The sequence below is a fragment of the Convolutriloba macropyga genome, chromosome 9, assembly GCF_964194025.1.
Source record: "Convolutriloba macropyga chromosome 9, txConMacr16.3, whole genome shotgun sequence".
In the NCBI taxonomy this organism is placed as follows: Eukaryota; Metazoa; Xenacoelomorpha; order Acoela; family Convolutidae; genus Convolutriloba; species Convolutriloba macropyga.
Genome location: NC_134476.1, coordinates 38,490,892 through 38,507,271, shown reverse-complemented (window position 1 = coordinate 38,507,271; position 16,380 = coordinate 38,490,892). Strand labels below are relative to the sequence as shown.

At 35.1% G+C, this 16,380-nt stretch overlaps 1 protein-coding gene across 1 annotated transcript in view; it reads left to right on the top strand.

The window, feature by feature from the left end:
• Positions 1-12,607, top strand: part of LOC142345374 (monocarboxylate transporter 10-like) — a 29,548-nt gene extending 16,941 nt beyond the window's left edge. Inside the window, exons 3-4 of the mRNA XM_075397408.1 lie at positions 10,827-11,017; positions 11,368-12,607. Of these exons, the coding sequence (XP_075253523.1) occupies positions 10,827-11,017; positions 11,368-12,335 (1,159 nt within the window). The 3' untranslated portion in view covers positions 12,336-12,607. The remainder of the gene's footprint in view (positions 1-10,826; positions 11,018-11,367) is intronic.
• The last annotated feature ends 3,773 nt before the right edge of the window (positions 12,608-16,380 follow it).

The following is a 16,380-nucleotide window of genomic DNA, read 5'->3' as shown; positions in this document are numbered from 1 at the left end:
TTGATTTTTGCTTTTTTGGTTCCTGTTGAAATCTTATCACATTATCCTAATTTACAGCTCCAATTGTCTTAGAGAAGACGTTCAAGGGATTGGAGATAAAATTTTCAGATGAAAAATATGGTTTAAAAGGCTTCGACACTTTCTTCTCGCACTTTTCTACTGAATTTTTCTTTTTGCCTGTATTTGATGTTGTTTTTATAGTCAAGAGTCTTATTGTGATGTCTTATTGATTACCTATGCGTGAGCAATATCCCAGTCTTCCCATCGAGGCATAATTGAGCATATTTATTGACTTCCGTTGAAAGCTATTGAATTTAATGGCTGTTAAGACTTTGGGAATAAATTTTCGAAAAAAATTTGTGAACAATAACTGATCGTAAACTTATTTCAGTGAAATATGATTCCAACTCAGTAATGACAGGACCCCCGTATTTTTTACTGCAAATAACAATAATATAGTTAGCGGTTTCATCTTCTAACTATTATTTTTGATGAATTCGATGCCACAAGATTTCAAAACAAAAAAACTAAATTCTTGGATCTGTTCGTATTTTTTGGTTCGTATTAAAATCTTTTCCTATTATCCTATTATCGGTAGCTCCCATTGGCTTAGAGAAGACATTTAATGAAAGATTGATAAAGTTTTCTGATAAATGGTTACGGTTTAAATGGCTCCGACACTTTCTTCCCGCACTTTTCTTCTGCGTTTTTGGTTTTTGCCTGTATTTGTTGTTCTCATAACCAAGGAATGATTTTAATGAGTTAATGATAACTTATGAATGACAAACATCCTTGTTTTCCCATTGAGGCATAATTTTGCGAACACATAGAATTTCCTTAGAAGCTTTTGAGTTTAATGGCGTTGATACTACGGGTTTTCTCAAAAATTCTTTTTTTAATCTATTTGTTCATAATTGTTGATTTTTTGAAGTCAAGAATCTCCATGCTGTTAAACAATTAGTTGAAAATAGAGAAGTTTTTACTGAAAAGTTCATTTTTTAATGTCTTCGACACTTTTCTCGCTCAAATTTTTTTGAATTTGCAGTTTTTGCTGTCTTTTTTTTAGGTAGCCGTTCGCTGACCGGCTGAACGGTCTCATAACCTTGTTATGGAGAATCGACTGAACAATGTTACCCGAAGCAGTCAGTTTAAAACGAATATAGTCTTAAATTTTATGAGAGACCTTTTCAATGAAATTTAAAACTTTTTAGTTTATGTTCTTTTCGTCAACTTGTAACCTATTCTGATCATTAAGAAGTCCGATCCAATTCCTCATATTTCAAAAAAAACATCTCTAATGATACAATGTCGTAACTGATGTTATGTTTTTTGGACAATACGGGTTTTCATAAACTTTTGTGAGTGCTGTAATTGTGTTTTTTTTTTCTCTTCTTGTAGAACATTCGCGTAATAACAAATCCAAGTGAATTTTAAATTTGGCCCAAATGAACATAAAAAATTTTTCAGTCTAGCTTAAGTTGAATTAGTAAAAATAACAATTGAAAATAAAAACATAATTTTCGGTTATTAGATAATGGTTTTATTGGCTTCAAAAATCTGTGATTTCGCAAATTGTTTGTACTTTTTTGCGTTTTTCTGCATCTTTAGACTGTTCCTATGGCTTAATCTAACCAAAGACAGGCCGTATTGGTTTCGTATGGAGTTTTTAATAAATTTCTCAGGAATTATTTTGTTAAAAACTAATTTTTTTAAGACTTAAGAAATTATTTGGTTTACAAAATGATGATCGATTTCTTACCTCATTTCTTTTGTCGATATGTTACCTATTCTCATCAAGGAAAATTTCAATCTGCTGAATAGTTTGGTAAAATTCAATTTGTGTAGTTGAGGTTTTATCCAACTAAATTTTGACGTTGTTACTGAGTGCTTTTAGATTTAGGTATTTAGTTTTGCCGTAAAATTTTTGTTTTTGCATGTTTTGCTGTTTGTTTTTTCTCTTACTTTTTTTAATTACGGATCTCGTGAGCGCTGTAATGAGGTCTAACATTATGTTATTCAATTAGTAGTTAGGTTTTGTAACCTTTTTTTTAAAACTCGATTTTATAAAAACGATTTTTTAAAACTCAAAAACTTCTATTTTGTTATCTCTTCATTTAGTTGATAATTAAGGAAAAAATTTAGATGAGCTCGGGTCGGATCATCATGTGCAAACGCATATTAGCGAGCCTCCTTGTTGCATTTATTCCCATATTCATTGTGCAACATGCACAAGCGGCTATATCTGTCGTTCCCCAATTTCCCGGTTGTGTGCAATGAACTGTCTCTAGGGAGGCTTACTTAATGCAGTGCAGAATTGCAGTTTTCTGATCAACGAACGAACACCCAGACTTGACATGAAAATCTCTCCATTTGCTACGAAAATGATATTAACTTGAACAGTTTTGCACAATATCTCACTTCTTACAGGATAGCGTCTTTACTTGTGAGTGAGGCCAGATGTGTATGCTTGAAGACTTCCGTTAGTGCATGATCAAAACGGGCATCATTTAACTGATTAGAAGTGATAAGACAAATTTGATTTTACACTCTAATCTGAAACTCGGGTTTTTGTTGTTATCAGAAACCATTGGTGTTCGATCTCATCACCTTCCGATTACAGGTCCTTCAAATTTAGGCAACTAGGGGTGCCTATCCGGTTCCGGGTAGTTGAAATTGTTACCAGTGGGGGTGTGAGTGAGGCCAGGAGTGTTTGAAGGATAATTGTTGTTGAGTATTGAAATGCTCATCGTATAACTGGATTGCAGTGTTGAGAAAATGCTGTTTGTCAAGGCCAACCTCAAACTCGATTTGTTAGCCTTTCGGTAGAGCAAATTTGAAAGGTTCATCGTAAAACTGGTTGGAGGTGTTAATTCGCCAGTCGGGTTTGAAATTCCGTTGTTTTTGTTTGTGTCAAATGCTGATCGTTAGCATCACTTTCTTATTCCGCATCGTTATATCATAAACCAGAGGGTTTGTTTCGTTGTACTGATATTGGACAATGTTCAACTGGTGGGTTGCACAGGAGAGCGATAGGTTCAATTTTGCTTAAATCTATATTTATGAATCAAATTCTTTTCATTTGTTAATTGCGGAACAAAAGCTGATTTATTGCGTATTTGTTTACTTATGTCTTTATTGCTGTTTAATTTTGCACTATAAAAATGTCTTGTTTTCAATTTACTTACTCCAAACCAGAATAATATTTGCAATTTTAGTAGTTTTGATGTTATATGTGCTATCAATTTTTGAACAACTATTAAGTGAAATGTGTTATTCAAAAAGATCGGTTTCGTGGGTAGGTTCTAATTTAGTAACTGATGCAATAGAAAAAAAACTGCGTCTTTTTTATATGCGAACTGCCTTTTGAATCGGATTTCCAGATAAGTTGATAATGAGTCCAATTTTTGAGCCCTTCTATTATTCAAAGTTCCAATTGATTGGGAATATTCTAGCGAACCATCGAGTGAATCTTATATGGAAGGATTTTTTTATTCGGTGTTCTTGCTCAACGGGCTGGTATAGCAGTAGACGGTTGACAAAGAATATTATTTAGAACGTACAATAGACCACACAATGCCAAGCAGCTCTAAGTCAGTAAAACTTTATCGTTCCTCGATACGATTGAGAAAGCTCGATGCTAAAGCAAAAGTTTTTCACTCATCTTGATCATGCTTCCCCATGCAAGCTCGTCACATTTTGCAGGTTTTCCAATCTGTGGTTAACAATGACATGACAGTTTGTAGTTGCATTTCGTCATTTCTTTGCTTCGTAATGACATTCATAAACTTCACCGCAAAAAGGTTTGTGAGGCTTTTTCAATAGTGAGGCGTTTGTGGTTAACAAACTTATAGCAAGTTGATAATTAGTACAAAACATTTTATTATCTAAGCATTGAAAGCATCCAGCATTTTGAGTCCTTCTTCTTGTTTACCCTTACTAAAAACTTCATTGAAGAAACGATTTGTATTAGTATATACAACTAATTTATAGTTAAAAATTTTCCGAAAATTGGCGTATCCTTAAGTCTGTGGAATCCCGCCTTAAAACGGATCATTTCTCTGCTAACAATTTTAAAATTACAGTGTTGCGCAGTGGTAGGAATTAAATTTAATTAGCTACCCGCATGTTTTAGTTCTATTGTGCAAATATAGGTTTTTGTTTTCGAATTTCGAGTTTTGAGTTTAATTATGCGAAAATGTCTCAACTAAAAATGCAAAATTCGGCTTTTGATTTTTTTTTAAGTAAACGAAACTGATTCGAAACAATTTAACTGATTAATCACGTTTGACAGTAATTGAGATTGGCGAACTGAAATTTATTGTCCGAACATGATTCTCTTTTTTACTTTTTATTGCTAACTCAACCTTTATTAATTCTCGCAAGTTTACTGGCACTCTACTACGATTTGAGATAGTTCTAACTCAAATTGAACTAAAAATCTGGTCTACGAAAAACAATTTATATTAATGCCCAGGAAAGAACGAAAATGTATTTTCAAAGTGTCTAACAACAGAGAAAACATTAAAATTCATGGTCAGGCTTTTTATAATATGTATTATTTGGTGGATCTACTTTTCCTTCTTTTTGAGAAAGAAGGATTGCAATATCGGGAACAGATCTATATCAATTGGTTGTCTGAGAACATTTTTCAAAACCACTGTTTTTGTTCTTTTTACAATAATCGTGGTACTCAAATGAAATGGTCTTTTGGCCATACCTACAGTGGAGATTTTTTTTTCAAAAAATGCAAAGATTTTGCTGTGCGTGTTCTACCCTCTTTAATGTGTCACAGCTTTGTTTGGTTTGCCAGATATATCATGTTACAAGTGTGCCTGAGTCTTCTGAATCCAAGATTCTAATAAGTCTAAAATTTCCTACCGTAATCTCCTAGTTCTGTGATTCAAATTGAATGCTCCTGGACCCGCATACTGAACATAGCAAATTTTGAAAATTTTGAATAACTCGATCACATGAATGAGCATTTTAAAATGGCGATACCCTCAAAATCTATTCTAGCAAAATCTATTCGGAGGTCGGAGGCAGAGGTAGAAGGAGGGTGGAGGTCGAAGTGCGAGTCAGTACTAGTGGTGGTGTAGTAGTAGAAGTAGCAGTAGTCCAAGTTTCGGACTTCGCCCATGGGGTGTCTATCCCAGTATTTATCAGTCTATTTCAGTTTATTTTTCTGAATACTATTAAGTGTCTGAATAGTAGACTCAATGGTCTTCTTATGTTGTGCTCTTCAGATTTGATTGAAAGCGGTTTTGCCCCTTTGTTGCTGATTGATTGATTGAATTATGGCGACTATACAAGTTAGTTGATTGAAAATGGCAGATACAAAAATCATATTTGATTTTGATGAGTCGATTATCACTTGTGATGATTCGTCGTTGATGCTCCTCATTGTGCTCAATGTCCTCCTACACCAATTTATTCCACGGTTATATTACATTGAGAAGAGCTATACCACTGGAGGATGAAAAAGGGGAGATGATGGGGAATTCGAGAAAAAGGCGGGCGAAAAATCAGAGTGCGGTGGTGGCTCAACGCCCGGTCAAACGGTTTGAGCGCGCGTACTGTGACTATGTGTCATTTGAGCAATACCTCGTTGTGCGCCACTCTGCGAGGACCCATGAACAGAGCATTGAACCAAAGAATTGCGAGTTCTGCGAGTTCGAAACGAAATATTCATCCAACTTGAAGCGCCAATTTGAACAATCACACAAAAACAATAACAACAACTTAAATTCAGAGTCGGAATCTTCAAATTCGTTGTCAATTTATCTCAATTCACCGTCAGTTTTAATTGTTTTCTTATATAATTTGATTGTTACTTGTTGCAGTTTTTTGTTTAGTTTGTTTACTGAGAACTGGGTTTACTTATTGGATCACGAGACTAAATAGCCTCATTATCAGGAGACCTAAATTAGTGTGCCTATTTGTTGTGATAAACTTAAATTGAGTATCCTGCGTGTAAGACTATCCAGCTAATTGGAAAACGTTCTTCAAAGATATAATGTTCCTCAAAAAATGAGGGCTAAAAGGAATACAGTTGTATCTGATGATATTGAGGGAAGTCAACAGCAAGCTATCTGACCGCCCGGATATCAATTAACGATGAAAATTACATGTTCTACCGCAGATTCAAACGATATCATCTGCAGATGATAAAACTGTCTATAAATTAACGTTTGTGGGACCCGGTGCGGAGTTTGGTTCATTCATTAGTTTGCCAAATTGCTACAATCCAACGTTGCTATCTGACGCGCCTATAACACCAGGTAGTCCGTCGAACAATCAAAGCTTCGCATAGATGTTCAATCGCATTTTCATTTGCATAGAGGAACGAGAAAAACATCTATCTGATAATCAAATAAAACTACATGCACATGCCCCAACAATTGTGTCCAAAACGACGCAAAGTTTTTCAAAAAGTGAATATTTTAATTGCGTTTAATGAACGAGAATCATAAACCGTCAATATCGCAAACTCTCAAAGATCAACATCAGTAAATTTGAGTCCGAAGACTATCCAGTCTTTTTGATTTATTAAACTAAATTTTTCGATTTTGATATACTAAATTGTTTTATGTTTCCCCTACTCTGTTTTCCATGCCTCATGTACAGCTCCTTGTCTGTAATTTTGTACTTTGTTGTTTATGCTGATCTTAGTCTGTGAGCTATGAAACTTACGATTCAGAATGTCCCGTATAAATAATTGAAACAGCGTTTCACAAACAGTGTTGCCTCAATCTTTTCCTCTTTCCAAGTAGTTGTCCGGCTAACCTGTTTAGAATTTTGTGAGTCTCTGTGAAATCAAGAATAAAACAACAAATTTTGGGGAATTCAGGTGAGGAATAAACAAATTCAAGGTGTTTGTCATGTGATAATCCCTCGCATACCAGCGCCATAGATCTTGAAGCGAGTTAGATGCATATCTCTAAAAACTAACACTTGTCCAGTCATAATTATTCAGCATGTGGGCGGGGGGGGGGGGTGTACGCTCCCCTTCAGTTGATTTCCCGAACTGAATTAGCCACGTCACCTGCATGTGTTTTTGGCAGACCTCCTCCGCCACCGACCCCCTCCGCCACCGAGACCTCCACCACTGACCTCCAGCAACCTTCAGTTGGAGGACAGCGGCCCCGTCGGCTGTTTGGCCATTGAACAAGATGTCTCTCAATTTTCTTTATAGCAATTAAACCATTTCAAAATATGTGTTTTAGTGTTTTTAAATTGTGAGAAACGTCAGTTTTTCAAAAAAAAGTAATAGTTTCAGATTTGAGTTGTTTCTGTCTTACAACATAATCTTAGTCACAAAGATTAGAAGTTCTTATCCTCTCCACAAAAAGCCGGTCGGAGTTGTTACTCATATTCCAAAAAGCCAAGCAGTTGTTTTCAATTCTGTTCGTCAAGACAACAACTTTAACGAGAACTCTACAGATCAATATGATTACGGTGATCAACAGAGCTATGCTAATTGGAAAACCTCATAGAAACACCGTAGAAATCAGGGGATCTTTGAATATTGTATCGTAGTGTTTATTTTCTGGATACGAAATGAACCTTTGTATAGTGTAAATGACTAGCATTCAGGAGCATAAGACCTCCTGCTTCCACACGCACGCATGAACACACACATACCACACACACACACACACTTCAACAAACACATACAGACATACACCCGCCCACACACACACACACACACACACCACACACACCGACCACATTGGAGACTTTATTTGGAGCTTTGTTCTGCTTCTTGTTCTTTTTGAAATCTGAGTTATGTGTTATAGACAACTTTACTCGTTATTGCAGACTGTAACTTGCGTAATGCTGAAATCCATCTTGCAAACTACCAGTTTCTTCAAGAATATGGGTACTCTTAACTGTTTGTCAAAGAAAAACCCAGAAATTTTTATATAAACTTACTATAGGGCTCAATATTATGCCGTTGGAGGTCAAAACTGTGCCGATCTTGTAACACTAATTGATCTCCCGAAGCAGTTCACCCATGTGTTTGTGATCGTTGGTGACAATGATGTCATTTGGAAATCGGTAGATTTTATGCTGGGGCAAAATGTACAATTCATTGATGCCGTGCAACCTTCTAAAATACAGAAAGCTGGAATCACAAGACGCAAAGGTTTGTCCTGTAAATGTCGCAGAGTGCGCTATCTAACTTAGTGACAGTCTTGCAGAACATTTCAATAGTAGCAGGATTATAAAAAGGGATAATTTTCATGATAGAGACATGTGTCATTAAACAAAACGATCAGGATTTTCGTCATATGGCAGCCATGATCCCATCTGCCTTCGATGATTTCGTAACGAAATGGTAAAGTGCTTTCACTAACCCAATCCCATGGCGTCGTTGTTTTTAACCTTCTACAGTACTTTCCAATTCCATAGAAAATTTGACTTGAGATATTGACAATTTAATGAAGCGCTGTCCTAGAGTGAAATAGGCGGCTGATGGATAAAAGATTTCTATTGAAAGCTCGCTTTCCATGATATTGTCGATGTTATTTTCTGTTATTTCCATAATATCTTTTTTTTGATGTTATTGCCATAAAATAAAATCTCTCACACGTTTCAGAGGTTTTTTCAGAGGTAACTGGTTCTGTTATATCGTATTAAAGTTTTGTTCGGCGCTTTTCTATTCTTCTCAGATTTATGCCTTCGCTTGCAAGCTAACTATACTTTTTTTGAACCATTTTTTTCAACGGCCAAACAGACGACTGGGCCGACCGTCCTCCAACTGAAGGTGGGCTGACGTCGGTGGTGGAGGAGGTCGATGGCGGAGGAGGTCGGTGGCAGAGGAGGTCGGTGGCCGAGGAGGTCGGTGGCGGAGGAGGTCGGTGGTGGAGGAGGTTAATGGCGGAGGAGGTCGACCAACCACACGTGCAATTGGCAAATTCAATTCAGATAATCAGCTGAAGGGGAAAGATTGAAGCAACGAAATCAAAGAGCGCACAATACCAGTTTCATTTAAACTCAAACATTCAAACATTTAAACTCTGTGAATCTGTCAATTTACCGTTCTATTAAACTGCATGTTTTGGGATATCCATTTCTTAATTCATTTGTCAGTCCATAAGCGCGTTTTCATGAAGCCACGTCAAAAGGAGTAGCAAGTAGCGCGTAGAATTAGCATTGAGTAGCGCGTATAAATAGCAGTGAGTAGCGTATAAATAGACTTATATGTATCTATCTATGCCTGCCTGAGCCATAATAAACAGAAAGAATGATCCACACACATTATCATATACAGAAAAGGGATGCCGAGTAAACCATCCTGCGCATATAATTACCCACTTAAAAGGCATCATGCGCAGATAATTACGCGCTTAAAAGTCATAATGCGCAGATAATTATCCGCTTAAAAGACATAACATGCAGATAATTGGCCGTAAAATAATCGTGCTAGGCCTGTGAAAAACCAAAAAAAGGTTTTATTTGTCCTGCAAATTATAATAAAATATCTAATATATGCCATGAACAGTTAACTTGGAAGAGGAGAAATCATGATGGAGTTTAAAAGATTCAGTACTGATTTAAATTTTAAAGTAGGTCCGGGTTGCTCTCATCTTTGTTGCTTACAACTGCTACGCAATTAACCTCAAATTTTTTTTATTTAGAATACTAGGCTGCAATGAAGTTTTGGAAATGATAAGCTTTGTTGTCAGTTTTGTGTTCCTCTTCCTCAGTAATGTTCATGAACTTAAGTCTATGAACTGATTAGGGAAAAACGATGGGAACGTTTTTGCATTTGACTTTGTGATTGCCGACAATTGATTTCAAATTTTCGCATTCTTCGAATATTTAGCTGATGGCAGACAATTTAGACATTTATAGCCGACCCATTTCTTACGACGACATTTCTGCATGGTTTACTCGGACCTTTGATGCAATACTTTTTTTCTGTGGATTGGTATACGTTGATCAACGGTTCAATTAAGAAGTTGAAAGCACGGCAGTATTTGAAATGGTGAGCTTATTAGACCAAATTGTGGCGTCTGGTCCTTGCAGTTTTTGCAACCCCATCTGTATGTTATTCGTTGTGTCCATAACTATTTGAAAAACTGTTGTGTCGTTAAGCTATTTTCCTGAAATTTCTGTCGCTAGCATGTTTTTCACGAACACATTAGAATTGAGAGATTCTTCATGTACAAATTGACAGTTTTGCCCCTAGTTCCCTGAGGCTCATGAAGTTGATATACTACTTTTCCTATATGTTGCTTCTTAATAAAAGTAGGTATTGATTAAAAATGGCATTTAACAATCTTTGTGTTGTCAATTCATCCTTTTGCATGTAATAACTGTTTCAATTTTCGTAAACGTCGACTTCATCTTTCGACACTCAGATAAAGAAGAGATTTATCTTTTGATCACAGAATGTCTGAAGTTTGTCATCGCATAGAATACCATTTCCGGTTATCTTTTGGCATCGTGTTACCCCAGCATGTTTCAACTATGAATTGCGGAGCTTTGTTTCTTTTTCAGAATTTGAATTTGGATAGAAAATCGCTCCTTGTAATTGGGTTCGGATGCAACATTGACTTTTTCCGGTTTTCATCCATGTAGTTTTTCAATTCCAATGATCCATCTTACTGTAGGGTCAGTTGTTGCTCTTTCCCAGAGTCGTGTTGTAGACAGGGGTGTCTTGGCAATGTCACGGGTTGCTGGCTGTGTCAAGTAATACGTGAACTCGCGTAAAGTTTAAGTTCCACACACACACATAAAATTTTTGTACCCAACAAACACATGAATTAATTCTTACATAGTACTTAACGATGACGGGGATAAACTGTAGAATTTTTTAGAGCGGGAGCTATCTGCAGTTGTCTGATGGGTTTGCTATTCGCCCTGTCCCCTTTCGCCTCTTTCCTCACAGACAGAGTGGGCATTAGAGTCACGTGCACTGTGGGCTCACTCGTCTCATTCACAGCTGTCATGCTGAGCAGCTTTGCTCAAAACTTCTACCACTTTCTCATCACTTGGGGTGTCATGCTAGGTACATCTTTTCCCTTTCTTGGCAATCAATTATACCAAAATGACAATTCTACAATTCTCTACTGGTAATTTTTTATATTTAAAGGAAATTAAAACCCAGAAGTCAAAACATTGGATATATCTATTTAATATCAAAGGCCTTGTGCTTATATAAAGTTCACTTTTTCAAGTTCAAGATATATAGTCGTTTTCAACTTTAACAAAAAATCTCGGCTTTTCTCGGGCAGCTGCCAAGATTTTAATGTTGAAAAAAAGTCTATTCTGTTGCAAAGACTATGACCACTGTTTCAAAAAATTGATTACGGTTTTCGTCAGTTGTTGGGTACAGACTGGATTTATTTGCTCTTTTAGGCTTCGGACTCTCTTTGACCTTTTCACCTTCACTTGTACTTATAACGAAATACTTTAACAGACGACTCGGACTCGCCAATGCTCTCGTGAGCGTTCTCGGCTCATTTCTCTTCACCACTATGATGCCTCTTTACCTCGACCTATTCGTGCCCCAGTTCGGATTCATGAAAACATTACGAATTCTCAGCTCTTTACCTGCCGTTATGGTTATTTTGTGCGCTTTCGTTTATCGAGTTCCTAAAAGCTGTGGTCAAAATTCAAAAATGCGTGATCAAAATATGAGGAAAATGAACAACAACGGTTCAAAAAGTTCATTTTGTAATAAGAAACTGCTCGATAAAAATTACATTTTATGGGTGATTGCTGTGGCTTTGTGCGATTACGGTTTCAGTATTATGTTCGCTTTTGTGATTCAGTTTTACTTCATAGCCACCAAAAACCACGACAAAAGCACCATGATCGTGATCGTATCAATTTCTGCGGCTTTTGGACGCTTTGCAACTGGAATAGTTTCCGATCACCCAAAAATTTCGCGATTACGAGTACAACAGTGCGCGATGTTTATTTTCGGCGTCACCTACATCATAGCCCCAAATTTACATAGCAAAGTCGCGATCGCAATTGTATGTATAATTTTGGGTTTGACAAACGGGGCTAATATAGTTATGCTTGCACCCGTGTGTTTCGAATTAATGGGGCCAAAAAATACTTCTCAAGGATTGGGTTTCGCTTTCCTGTTTAAATCTTTATTTATAATTTTGGGTCCTATTTCAGCAGGAGTTTTGTTTGATATTACGGGCGAACTAAGCGTGCCTTTCTACATAGCAGGCATTTTCGCAGTTTTCGCCAGTTTTCTCCTGTGTTTTGCTTCAGTTGAGAGAAAGAAGATGAATTTGAAGCCTGAAATTGAAAAAAGTCAGGAAAAGAGAACTGATGAAACCGATGTGAAAGGGGAAGGATCAGTCTAAAGTATGAAGCACTACACTTAACTTAGACCACGTATGTTGGTATTAACAATGCAAAACTACATGATTGAAATCTTTCAATTGCCCAGTATTTTGCCAAAGCATATTTCTATTAGCTCCTCGATAATAATAATAATGATGATGATCATAAAGTGTTTGAAGAACACAAACAATTACAGTGAGACGAAAAACAGACAGCCGAAGTTCTAGTAACATCAGAAGGAAAAAAGAAACAGCGTTCAAGTTAGTGCCAAAGATGGTGAAAATGTAAAATTATTGAAACTACTAAGTATACCTCAATTATATTTTAGTCCAATTATATTTTAATTTTATCTTCTAAATAAACTTGCAATCCAATAACCATTCAAATCCTTTTTTGAAACAATTGTTACTGCCTTTAGTTGTCCTCTTCTATGCAATAATACCACAAGTACAATGATTTTCATCAGAACATTTTACCAGCTGATTTGAAATGTTTTGCTGGAGACTTGCCATCATTTCACATAAAAGTCTAGTTTTTTGGTTTGAGGCACAATATAAACACACATGGGGCCAAAAAATTAACAATTTTCACCTCCGTTAAATAAAAATAGAGGATGTACTGTTACTTTCTGTAACAATTTAAGATAGCAATAAAAACTGACGTTATTGATGAACAGAAAAAAAAACTCTTTTTTTTTCTTTGAAGGTTGGTTTTTGCAACCTGGGTCGAATAATTTTACTAAGACAAAAATAAGGTGAAACAATAACATTCTTTTGTTCTGTGCCTGGCAGAGACTGTTCCCATATTCGTATTTGAAAGCATAAGATATATCACATCAGTATATCAAACAATTTTTTCCAAGCTGCTAGGAAAAAAGCTATGTTATATAGCTTACGTCTAAAAAAACAAGGAAAAGTATTTGAGTTTTCCGAGGAACAAAAAAGCGTGAGTAACCTTCAATTAGAAAAGATTGTTAGTTGCTCTGATATTTTGTTCAATAATATCGAAGCATTTCTCTCCAACACATTTTTATTTAAAACAAACTGATTAAGTTCCAGACTTTTGCAATACTGAAAAGTTTGATTATCCTCCGTGGCTCTTTTTTCTGTAACTCATTGGATAATTAAAAATCAGCAACAATTCTAAAGTCAAACTGATGCATTGGGATTCCGAGTTAACTTTATAAAACTCTTCATTCTTCTCAGAAAGAACATTTCGGTTAAAAAAACCTTTAAAAAATAAGCTCTAGAACTTTTGAAATAATTTTAATACATCTTCAAAGTTTCTAACTTTTGACTAGATATTTGAAAACCAAAAAGCACAATAATGGAAACAGCGGGTTCACGTCACCTGTATTTAGTGGGAACTGCCATTTTAAGTTTATTCAGCCATATGATGTCGTCTAAAATGGGGAACACTTGAACAAATTTTTGCAATACTATTTGCAATTACGTTACTTATACTACCAATGAGGGGGAAATATATCACTTTTTTAAATTCAGTTCTATCAACGTCTCTTTAAATGTTTTGTTTGTAGAACAAAGGAATAAAATAGCGTTAAGAAAAAAATCTAAATTAACTTTGTTAGTTGCACTCAAAATTGGCAAAAAAGGTAAAATGAATCAATCTAGTTTAAAATTTTGAGAAAAATAGACAGAAAATAACACGAAAACACATAGAGAAAAAACAAAGAAAACATAATTCCACCAAACTGGCTGATTTCATTACTACTGATGTGCTTTGTTATTAAAAAACAAAAAATGTTACACAAATGTGAAAAAAGGTCTTATGAAAAATACCTTCAAACTTCCTTTGAACCAAATAATCAATCTACAAGAAAAGAACCAAAGTAAACTAACAGCTATAAGAAACACACACCAAATGCTGTTAAAAAATAAAAAAACAACAAAAAGTGAGTACTTGAAATCAGGGCAGAAAAGCAAATTTGATTGGGTTTGTGGAACCGGATTGTGTTTTACCGACTAAAAAACAAGTAACTTTTGAATACTTTATTTGAAAATAAATATATGAAGCAAACAAAATCTCGAATGGGACCAGTTTGTGACAATACGGAGCAGTAATCAAAAATTTGAGCTTATAAAAACAAAGCGCTCAACCAATTTCTTCAAATTTAACACATGTTTTACAACGTGACCAAACTGATAAAGCATTAAATACCTATCTTTTTACGCTTCAAAGAATTTGAATTGTATTTGGGCGCTGTCTTTTTTTTACGATCTGTTCACACCTTTTCATGATTTTTGAAGTCAAATTGGAGTAGTGATTTTTGGTCACGTCGAAACAGGAAGTGGGGCGGCGTAGTTTTGCGGTGTGAATTTTTTTTCTCTAAACTTAAAGTAAAGTAAGAAAACGGTGTTTCAACAAAAATTTGCGTTCTCGGTAGTAGTTTTTTTCACATGCGGCTATTTCACTATGATTTTTTTACTGTTTTGACAATTTTTTGGATCCTATCCCTACATAATTCATTCTAGACCTAGTTTTTTGTTTGAACCAAACTTTCATTTCTTGCTAATGGTTTTTTTTTGTTCACATGCGGCATTTTTACTTTGATTTTCTGTTTTTATTTTAATTTTTTTTGGTCTGTTTTTTTAAAAATGTGTTTTCCAAAATCACTGAATTCCCAATAGTCCGTTCTAGGTCTCGTTTTTTGTTTAGTCAATGGAAACTTTTTGAATGGTACGTCAGGTCTTGTCTTGCTTTGTTCTTTTTGTTACCGACATAGAGAAATTTTTCTTCATGAGTGAAGTTTTTGAAATTTGTTTGTGAAGCTTGTGTCCTGAAAAAATCAACTTAATAAAATCAAAAGCACATAAAATTAAGCACCATTGAAATCCAAAATAGTTGAAAAAGATATATCATTAAGAATAATGATATCAGCGAAACTGAGATAACACATCAGCACAACATTTAAAAACTATAAAGTTCTTTTTTCAAAAAGCAACACTGCTTCTAAGCTGGTAAGTTTCGTGAGTGTCAATGAAACAACTGAAAACACAATAAACTGCTGCCTTACAATAAAAACTTTCGTCATCAATGGATAATGATCAGGCAAATCATCAATAAGTAGTGGGAATAGGACAACTAGAACTAACTAACACCCAATTTTTTTCTCAATATAATTGTTTTCAATTTCAAAATATCAACACTCTCCAGGTCAACAAAAACGTTTTTATCTCGTACTACAGAAAAAGCATTGTGCACTCAAAATAATTGCTTTTCACTGCACTTTTCTTCCGGCTGTGTTTGATTAAGATCACGCCACAAACTTTTTTGCTATAGGCCTCAAATTCATTAAAATTTATGGAAAATCTTTTTAAATAAAAGACTGAACTCAATTTAAACCTATTTAATTTTAAATTTGAAGCGGGCTGAGTTCATGACGTTGCTATAAACAATTGATATTGGTTAATGTTTTAATGATTGACACAAATATGAGAAAAGGAGCTTCAAAAGCGTCATAAAATCTGATTAAAAAATTGTCGCAACTTTTTTGTAAACCATTCAGAAGCAAAGCAGAATCAAAAACTATTAGTCGTCGTTTTGTCAACTTCCACTGCGAGCTAAGTACATTCTGTCCCTAAAACATAAATTTTTTCTTACTCTCTTAGCTTCGTTATGAATTATATTCTAAATTTCCTTTAACATTTAGCCGAAAACAGGCAGATCTCACAAAATCTTCTTCCTGCTTCTCAAATATAAACTGAACATCGGATAATAAATTAGCTAAAAATGGTCGAGAAACAGGATAAAAATTCACTGAAGTTGCTGAAATTTTGCTAAAGTTTTGTCTCATTTTTCACAGAAACGCAAATTTTGTAATTTTGTCACAGATAGATACATTGATAAAACAATAAGATATACTTTTTCAACTGAGATACCGTTGAAAAAATCGCTAGATGTCTTAATCGATTATATGTGAAAAGCAAAAATCCTAAAATTTCCCTTTATAGTGATTTTCTAAAAGTAGAGACCTTCAAACTGATTTTACCTAAGCAGTTAAAACTCTCTGAACAATAAAGCGGGGCTAGAATAAAATTCTCCCAT